The following is a 10,468-nucleotide window of genomic DNA, read 5'->3' on the forward strand; positions in this document are numbered from 1 at the left end:
TAAATGGCAGAGTGGCTGAAACTAGGTGATCTTTAAGGTCTCTTCCAACACAAACAATCCTATGAATCTTTGATTTACCCATTTTGTGGGTATGATGTCTTAGCCTGTGGCACTGATTTGGTATTTTTGTTTGCCTCAAACCGGCTTGCTTTCATGGCTTTATGTCTGGCGGCACTACTCATACGAAGCTCAACCTTTGGGCACCTCTGGTGCCACAGGAGCGGGGCAAATTCGTTCCCCAGAGTTCCCTCACCGCCTGCGGGCACCGGGCAGCACGGCGGCTCCACAGGTACAAGCGGCCGGGCTCCCACGGCCGGACACGCAGAGCCGCCTGCAGCGCCCGGGGGCAGAATCCGGGGGCAGCCCGCGGGTGGGACCCGCCGGGGCGGCGGGGGCGGTGCGGGGGCCGCGGCGGGGGCTAAGGCAGCGACCCCCCCTCGGTGCCGCCCGGCCCCGCCCGGCCGCGGCCGCGGTGCCCCTCCCGGGGCAGGGGCAGGCGGAGCGGGGCGTGGGGGATCGGAGCTGGCGAGGCGTGATCGCCCGAGGCCCCTCCTGCCTGCTGGGGAAGCCTTAAAACACCCCGACGAGGCGCGGAGCCCCGCACTCGGGAGCCCCGACGCACGGGCAGACGCCTCGCCGAGCCGGGAGCCGCTCCGCTGCAACCACTGCCGTGAGTGCCGCGACGGGGCGGGCACGGGAATGGGAATGGGGACGAAGCGGGGGACGTGGGGTGGCCGGGACCGGCCAGGGGCTGCGCTGGTTTGGCTGCGCTGCTCCCGCCGTCGGGGCAGGTGCTGACGACGGCTCCCCTCCATCCCGCTCCGCCATGCAGATGCAGGGCACCGTGAGGCTGTGGGTGTCGGTGCTGACTTTCGCCCTGTCGCTGCTGGTCTGCCTGGGGACGCTGGCAGAGGCGTACCCATCCAAACCGGACAGCCCCGGCGAGGACGCCCCCGCAGAGGACATGGCCAGATACTACTCGGCGCTGAGGCACTACATCAACCTCATCACCAGGCAGAGGTAGGCAAAGCGGGACGGCAGACATCCCCCCCCTCCTGCTCCCCGGGCAAATTTTTCCTTGTCGAGGCTCAGGGGAGGAAGGTGGGGTGCCCCCTCACACTGTGTGTCTTTCCTTGCTTTCCCAACCCACACGGAGAAGGACGTGGTTGCAGAGATTCCCTTTAGAGAGCAACACCCACGAGCCCCTGAATTGCCTCTGGGTCTAGAGCTGAATTTCCACCATTCAAGTTGTCAGTAGAGGGAGGGGTGTCAACGCTACCTCTGCTATCAGCTTTTCCTAGCTCAAACAGGCTGGCAATCAGGAACAGTAACCACAGGGCATGCATGGGGAGAGCCCCCCCAAAAGGGAAAGAAAACATAACTAACCTGGGAGCCGGGGAAAGCTAGACAGGGCAGTAGGAGCAGTTTTCCACTTCTGTTGCTGCCACTCATTCAGGTGAAGGTTTTCATGAGAAAAAGTGCCCTCTGAGAAAACGTAATAGTCCAGATGCTTTGTGGTTTGCCAGCTACCTATTCCAGCTGTGGTTGCCAAAAAACCCACTAGTTCTAACAAAAATCTCTCTCAAGATCACAAATAAGAACTCAAGCCCAATCTGAAAGAGAAAAGAGTGTGAACCCAAGCCTACCTGGCTCTAAACCAGCTTTCTGGTTTTGACTGTGCTTGTTAAAGTAGAAGTAAAAGCTCAGTCTGAAAAAAAACCCCTGACAAATTATTATAAAAAATCATCTTCTTTGGAAGCATCTGTCCACTTAGACTGTGATTGAGAGAAGTTTCCCCTGAGGTACCACAGCAATGTGTGACCCAGAAGAGTTTTGACATATTTATCTATTTGTTAATATCAAAACCAGATGAGAGGTCTAAAATTAGGCATTCATTTGTCCCTCTAGAACTCTGAAGAATTAAATTAGAAGGGAGGCTATCATGTAACTGAGGCCTTTCTCAGCAAGTCCATAACATTGTCTGCCAGTGCACTAATAGTATAAAACAGATGAAGATGCTGATAGAAATACAATTCTTCAGTCCTGAACTTTTAAAGCAATATGCACAGATCGCACATGTGTATGGCATGGTTCTGGATGGCAGACTGTGCTCAGATAACTTTTTGTCTAGATTACTGCTAAAGTAATCTGATCCTCGAGTTCTGCCTCTGCTACCCTTTTCTCTTGCATGTGGTGGGATCTCCAGGCTGATCTTTCATCCCTTCTTTTCTTCTTTCATCTTCCGTTTCAAAGGTGGCTCCTGTCCAAAGCCAGGTCATATTTAAAAACAAAACAAATCCAAACCCAACCAAACAAACCCTCCTTTCTCTATTCAAACACCGCTTCTGGTGTGTGCCCTGTATGCTTGCTTTAATGTTGACTGTGTAGCTTTTTTCCCCCTATTTTCTGGTTTGTACCTATACAACTCAGAGATTGAGACTGGTTCAATTCTTATGTGTGGATTTGGGGTCTGAAATGGAGTGAAATAGGGATTGTTGCTGATGGATAAAATTTAAATTTTGTTCTTTAGATTTTATCCAGATTTCCTACCCACCTTCATATTTAAAGGAACAGAATTGACCTAGAAGTATAAGAAAGTTGGTAGAAAAAAGCACTACAATGACAACTTAGTGATACACATTTAAAACTTGACTACATAGGTTAACTGAAAATCCAAAAAGGTACACTGTTTCCACTGTGTGGTGAATTAACAGTCCAGAAATAAAGCAATTGCCTCCTCCCTTTGGAAAGCTTAACTGAGCTCCTGGAGGTGTCCCTTTTTCGGTAGTGACACAGTCATTTGTAAAATAAATCAATAATTTTTGAAGCACTTTGGACTGGTTGTTTTGTTGATTTCAGCAGATGTGCTCAAAGTTTTCTCTCTTTTTACAGCTTTTTACTTCTGCTTTTTGTGCATAGTACTGTGACAGGGGGGAGACAAGGTGTCCAGGGGTTCTCCTGCTCCCGCTGAGGGTGAATGAGCAAGCTGGTGCCTGTAGCCAGTGAGATGAAGCAGTAAGAGCATGTTGGCAAAGGAGAAGATGAGGAGATTTTTTTTTTTTTTTCTCTTCAGGTTCATCTGTCCTGCCTTATTTGATGTTTCTGTGATTATGAATAACCTCCTGGCTCATCTTCCTGCCTTCTGCTTCTGGCTTGACCCAAGCATTTGAGTGCCATTTCCCTCCGAGCTACTGTGACCCTCAGGGTCTTCACCCCAGCTCCCATGAAACTTCTTCCTTCCAGACCATCTTTCTCTTCTTGTCTTTAGACCCTGCCAGTCTGACTGTTTTGCTCCCGCTCTCCTTTGAAATCCTCCTCCTTCAGATTCATCTTACTTAGCTTTAGACATCAGTGTCAGCTTTTATATCCCTTTGAGGTTAGCTGAGGGAAACAGGTACTGGTGGGATGCAGGTCACCAGGCCTGTTTCAGGATTCTTGTTTCTGATGAGATCCCTTGTTCCTTGTGTGACAGTCTTTATGACTTGAAAGAGAACTCAAGATGATCAGCACAGATGCAGACTCCTGCACTATAGATGTCTGTGTGTCTTTGGATTAGTTCCACCTCTGTCTCCCAAACCATCCTGTGGTCTGGCCTCATATCCCTCTACCACACTGTTCAGGAAGCTTTTTTCATAGCCCATTTTTACTTGAATCACTCCTCCTTCTGTTACTTGCTACTACCTGTACTCCCTCTCGAGAACAGGCCACCTTCTTTCCTTGTCCTTTGTAGCTTGTTCATGATCCGTGGCTCTTCTGTGCTGTAGCAAAACAGTAAGGCCATTCCTGCTGGAAATGGCTTGAACTATAGACAGAGCAGAGAGTATCTGGAAGGGTGTCTGACTTGGGCAGTGCTGATGCTCCTGCTTCATGTCAACACCCTTTGATGGGGAAGGGAGCAGCTCTCAAGAGCTTTGGTTTCTTGGCAGTTTTCTGAATCAGACACACATGTTTCTGAGATCCCTCAGCTCCTGTTGCCAGCCTTAGACACTGGGATTTGACTCCCAAGAACCAAGGTTTCATAGGAAGCTTTGAGATTTTGCTGAGTCTGCAATAATATATCTCTAATCGGAATAAGTGTGTTTACTCCTCAGATCTCTTTGACTTCAGCTGGAGCTGTGAGTTATCAGCATGCCCCAAAATAGGCCTTGATGTCTCAAACTGAACATAAAAACTAACCAGGTATTTTCACCTGGCTTTCAAGCCTTTTAAAAAAACCATGATATTTGATAAAAGTGTTTCCCAAACAGAAGATAAGAGTCTGGCTTTCTGTGTTCTTGTTATCTCAGAGCTGGGCAGGGTAGACAAGGAGACAAAGCATGAAGCAGCTGGAGTGGAGCAAAGATCTCTCAAGTCATTTGCATCAGAAAGAAGAGACTGACTTTGACAAGAGAGATCTTTTGCCTCTATTTAGTATGTCTGTAGCATGGTTGTTTCCCAGGCACAAAATTCCAGGGTAGACAGGAGACTCGGGCATCTTCCTGTCACAGGAAGAATGGCTATTCTTTGGCCAGCCCAGTTGGTTGCAGTCAGTGAACACCTTGTGTGCAGCTTTGCTGTGTGAGGACAAGGTGGATCCATGGAGCACAAGCACAGGTAGCAGCGCTAGTCTAGCCAAGACGCTAAAGGAACTCATATAAAAGATATCTCCCTAACACAGTCATCTTCATTATTTGAGTGAATCTCTGCATTCCAGGTGGTTGTTTCCTATTTCTTACTCAGACAAAACTTTCTGAGAGATTCGTGGGAGTTTTGTCCAAGTGTGAGCTATTAGAGCAAGTTGTTGATCTGTTAAATCAATTTCTTTAATATAATGGAAAATTAGATTCCTCCTCAGTTGAACTGCAGGTCACATCCATATTAATCAGAGTAGGGAACTAGAAAGAAAGAAATCCCTTTGTGGTGCTGGAGTGCAAGGTATTTGATTTAGCATCATGCCTGATTGCACTGTTGTAATAGCATTTTACTGTGTCTGGCTGGTTCTTTTCAAATACCTGCTTTCAATCTGCTTAGATTAAGAAATTTACCTTAACTTTCTGAAACTGCTGGTTTGTCTTTCTGGAGCACAGGTGATGCACTAAAATGATTAAGGTGATGCAAAACTACAAAGAGTTGAATAAAATGATTGAAAAGTGAGACATGTTTCCACTTTTCAAGAAGTTATGTAATCAACAGTTAAAACTGCTAGCTTTTTAAATGTAATTTGGGAAGGTTTTGTTTGTTTGTTTGTTTTCTGCCAAATGTAGATCACTGAAATGACTGTGGTCACCGAATAGTAACTTAAGTCTTTACACCTTCGATTTCTCTGGAGTCAGAATTTCACTCAAGTGACATTAAGAAAGAAAGCTGTTCATGTACTTTGTGATTCAGAATAATTGCATACACAAGTTGCAAAGTGCATCTTAATTCTTTCCAACTGAGGGATCGTTTGCTCATAGTTATCACTCTTAGGCTAATGAATCCTTACAGTGATGAAATGTCTGTCAAGCAGGCTGACATTGTTGCTTCTGTTTTCTCAGGAAAAGAGATCGAATTCCTTCCCAAGAAACAGAAGTTGTGGTACTTTTAACTGTTGAGTAATGTACAGTATACAGAATTAGGAAAAAAAAAAAGGCAAATAGAAGGCTGGCTGCTGTGTAAGTTTAGGACAAAGGTAGCCTATGACATCCCATTTAATTGAAGAATTCTGAATGAGTAAGTTTTCATTCCCAAAGCCGCATAGTTCAAGATGATTACCCTGAGATAGCTCAGTTTTGACAACCTAATGTACTATGTGTTGGGCAGCCCCAAATGTACTAATTATCTTAAAAAAATCTCGTTTGATTCCTTGGCTAGTATGGCACACTGGGTTTTCTCTTCTATTAACCTAATGGATAAATTTCACTCCTCATTTGAATAATTTCTGATGAAGGATAGGGTATCATTTAAACCAGTGAGAAAATTAAAGAGATGATGGAAATGGATTTGTAAGCAAGAATGACATGCTTGGAGGTCACAGCATGCACAGCTTCTTCCCTCTTCCTCCATGCTCACATCAGTAAGGTACAAAGTCCTAGAGTATCCAGGAACAGCCATCAAAGTGAGAAATATTCAGAGTTTCTCAATACCACAATGTAAAATGATTATGGAAAAAATGTAGAAAAATTTTGGGGGGGGGAAGAGTACTGAAGAATGAATGTTTTCCCCACATTGCTAAGTTAAATTAAAATAGTTGCTGAAAAGTGGTATTTATGTCTTCTCTGTTACTTTTTCTGGGGAAAGAAAAAGACTGATGGTTCTGTGCTTAGTCTTCATTTGTAAAAACTGACATATACAAAAATGCAACTTTTTAAAATTTTTCCTTAGATATGGAAAGAGATCAAGCCCAGATACACTGATCTCAGACCTCTTGTTGAGGGAAAGCACAGAAAACATTCCTAGATCGAGGTATGTATGAAGAGGTTTTGTGGTGGCTTTCACTTCTCATTTAGATTTAATGGTTTCATTTGTTATCGGTAAATATGTTTCACAGAGAAAAAAACATGCCACCAATAGCTGGTTAGACATATCCTTAAAAAAACTTTTCTAACTCCTTTTTTAAAAAAGAAATATCACCATTTATGAGTGCAAGAAACGTCTTACCAAATATGATACAGTCCATATTCCGTGACTTTGGGAGCAGGCCGTACCTGTTACTTGGAGGAAGGGAAGCATTCCCAAGGCACTTGCCCCATTCTGGACTTAATTATGCAAAATTGTATGCTGATGTTTGATGATGATTCCTTACATATTAGAGCCCCAAGGATGACATATTTCTACCCATTTGATACTCACATAGGTGGTAAATGTGTTCATACATTAACTCATATACAAATGCATGGCTATGACTTGTCTTTAAAATACAGTATTTCACATTGGCTTTGTATCTAATATTTTACAAAGGGGAAAAAAGGCTTTTATATTTCCACTTGCACTTGGTTTAGAGTAACAATGGTGTTTCAAACAACACAGGGATTTCAAATGTACATAATGTATTTATCTAGTTAGGTAATTACATTTTAGCTGTAATGTAAGATACTGTAGTAGTGACTACAATTTACACAGCTGAAAAGTAAGTATGTTGAAAAGGTAAGATGCAGGGGGAGTTTTGGCTCATGAAGGAAAATATTGCTTTTAATTTTACTCGCAATCAAACATAGATGAGCTCAGTTTAAGCCTTTACTGATAGTCTGAAGTTTGCTGGTAATAGTTCTAATGCAGAAATAAATATTTTATGCAATTGTCATCTCAGGAGCCTACAAGCAAGTGCTATGCACTCTCATCAGCTCCGTAAAGGCTCAATTAGACTAGTTAAGTACTTAAGCATAATAGTCTGTAGCACTGAATTCAGGGCATGATCATGACACTGAAAGGTAACCAAAATTTTCCACTGTCATCCAGAGACATTTTCCATGAAACTTGTGGTTCTGCATATAGGCAGACCGTTGACTTATGTTTTGATGACTAACTGCAGCTGTGGGGATGCAGTTTTCTCTGCAGATGCTTATCTAAAAAACTGTATGGAGTGCAGTGAAATGTATTAGACTATTTTGTGTTTGGTAATGACAAGGCAGAGCCCTCACATAATGGGAAATTTCCACTGCTATGAATTTGAGGCAACACAGAGGGTAGTAAAAAGTCTAATAGTCTCTGTAATTTTCACCTCTTCATAACAAAACTTCATGATTATTATTATTGTTTCAATAATGCTATTTATAACACACCGGGGAGCAAAAATTCATCAGCAAAATAACCAGCTTGTCTGCATTTAAGATCAAGTATTGATGAGAAGCAGATTCTTGTTTCATACCCCCTGTAACGGCACTTTAAACTGAGTATGGTATTTGTCACTCATCAGTGACAGCTATGGGAGTATTGGGAACAATGATTTCTAGTTTCCTATGGATATGTTTTCTAGGATAAAACCCAGTATGGATTCTGAACTCCACTCCAGCTTTTTCCTCCGTGTGAGGACATAATTAAATCTTCTTTCTATCCAGTCCTGTGTTTCATGGCACATCGGGAGCTTAATATCTCTGAGATCTGAAACCCTGACTTGGTTGAAATTGTCCAGAGGGTGTGAAAGCTGGGAGGAAGTTAGGGGAACTGCACAGGAGTGGACAGCTGGACACACAGCAGATATACTCAGGTGCAGCATGGCTGCCTAAGCCTTCCTCATGGAGGAAGCCATGCTGAATGAATGAAAGGCAGGCTGCTATTATTCTGAGCTTAAATTAAGTAAATGTTTTAGAAATGGTTACATATGAAGCAAGTTAAGGAGCAGATGTAAATTGCACTCAGTTAATCAGTGACATAGAGAGATACTTCCTGAGTTCTTGGGAACTGAACTTTGTAACTAAATATTGGGATATTAATAAATTAATTAATTGTCTTCAGCTTGGCCGGCCAGGTTTGACATTTTGCTTTTGCTGACTAAAATACGGCCCAAAATATTTTGTAGTCTAAGTGTATACCTGATCATATGAAGAAATTTTAGAGAGATTCTTACAGAAACTTGTTACTAAATAGGAAGATAAAGATTAAAAAGAAAAATAAAAAAAGAGGTGCCTTGACCTGAGTACAGGTAAGTTCTTATGACAGAAATATGTGATGTGGCATATTTCTGATCTTGTCTTCCTTATAGAGTGATAAGAAAATGTTTAATACTCAATAACAGGATGTGTCTCTCATAATACTGCCTCTTAGAAGTTAGATACCTAGTGTGAAGTACTTGTGTAGACTGTCTTTGCAATCAATCAGTGGGATGAGTATTTCCAGAGTGAGTTTTCCATGTGTTTAATGTTTTTTTTTTAAATACATATTCTCTAAAATGTATTACAGGTTTGAAGACCCTTCGATGTGGTGATGGAATTTTCAGCACACCTTCAAAACTTTTCCTATTTTTCAGTTCGTACTCCACGCCTATGAAGCAAATCATAGCATCATCCCCAATGCATGCAGCCATTGTACTGAATTCTGTAGAGTTTTTCCTTCATCATGTTTGTATATATCTTTATTTAAATAAATTATTTGTGCATTCCAAAATATAACATACTTGATGAAAAGAACCAACCATGTCATTGGTATAACAATGCATTGTTTTAAACTATTAAAACTGAATTATAACCTCCCTGTAGACTGAAGTAGTGTGGACAACAATAGTGTCTCAGTTATTATAGTAATTACTCTGCAAAGTAAGATAAAGACATCATTTATTGTGGCCTCAGACTCATCTCAGATGCTTGATTTATGCAAAACTGTTAAAATAATTTATCACAGACTGCATAACTTAGGAAAATAGTGTTCTAAGAGGCAATTTTTCAGAATGAATGCACTCACATTGACAAATGTAGTAAAGTTAATGGCATTTTCAAAATACAAAGGAATAAGTCACTGCTTAATTCTGCTAACTCCTCAAAACTGGTTTGAAGCTTGGCTGTAAGCCTGAATTAGTACTTTTAAATGAAACAGTTGTAACATCTTTGTTTTGGCAATATCCAAAGTAGCAGAAAATACTATCTAAAATAACTCATAAACCAAGACATAACTACAACTATTTATGCCAGAAAAGAGACATCTAACATTGCATAAGGCCTTGTAAGGTACTTGCACTCTGAGCCTCTCTCATGTGGAGCCTCTCTCATGGTTTCTGTTTTACCATGACAAGGTACACAGAACAAGAGCAAGGTAAATTATATCCACATTTTCATTTTCTTATTTTTTAATTTTATAAATTTACTCACTAGCCAAATGGGGGACTTAGACACACTCAAAGTTTTTATTCAAAGTAACATGATAAAATGGCAACACACTATCCTTGTTCTTAAGTGGTTTTAGTTCACAGATACGTATCTTGCATGGTCAGGACCCACACTGTGCATAACATAAATGATGGTCTTTGGTTCCTGATACACAACTTATTTTCTTTAGACACTGTGACTAAAAACTGTATAAAGCAGCACATAAGAAAGTTCCAAACTGGAAAAGAATCAGTGTGAAGGTTTAATGTATTTACATCTCCTTCCCGCTTTTCAAATGTTTCCACATGGCTGTTGTCCCCAGGAGAGATGTGTCAGTGCAATTAAGTTCCAGGTTTCTATACATATTTTTGCAAAGCATTACCAGCTTACTAGGACTGGCCAGCTTTTTGGTCACACTGTCTTCGGTGAAGCATAATGTAGTTTTTCTTTTCATAAAACACATGGGTGTTATTGGAATTGGCAAATTTAGCTTTTAGCAGCATTACTTTGACTTACAGACTTGGTGATGGGTTCCACACTGCTACATGCAAAATTTAAGACCGATCTAGGTTCACAAAAATGTTTGGAGCCCCCAATGGTATAAACCATTTCCACCCACAGCAGTAGGTGGTGAGGTTCACAGGGACTCCAGGATGGCCACAAGTTGCTAGAGCTACCAGGAGCCGTCACCACAGGCCGGGACCTGTTGGGGT

General features: G+C 42.1%; 1 protein-coding gene across 1 annotated transcript; it reads left to right on the forward strand.

The window, feature by feature from the left end:
* The first annotated feature begins 574 nt into the window (after window positions 1–574).
* NPY (neuropeptide Y) lies at window positions 575–9,148 on the forward strand. Its single transcript, XM_017823842.1, has 4 exons — window positions 575–670; window positions 833–1,020; window positions 6,343–6,423; window positions 8,857–9,148. The coding sequence occupies exons 2-4, from the start codon at window positions 833–835 to the stop codon at window positions 8,879–8,881; spliced, it is 294 nt and encodes a 97-aa protein (XP_017679331.1). The 5' UTR covers window positions 575–670; the 3' UTR covers window positions 8,882–9,148.
* Window positions 9,149–10,468: the final 1,320 nt, after the last annotated feature.

Source organism: Lepidothrix coronata, unplaced genomic scaffold, assembly GCF_001604755.1.
Source record: "Lepidothrix coronata isolate B3197 unplaced genomic scaffold, Lepidothrix_coronata-1.0 Scaffold106, whole genome shotgun sequence".
Taxonomy (NCBI): Eukaryota; Metazoa; Chordata; class Aves; order Passeriformes; family Pipridae; genus Lepidothrix; species Lepidothrix coronata.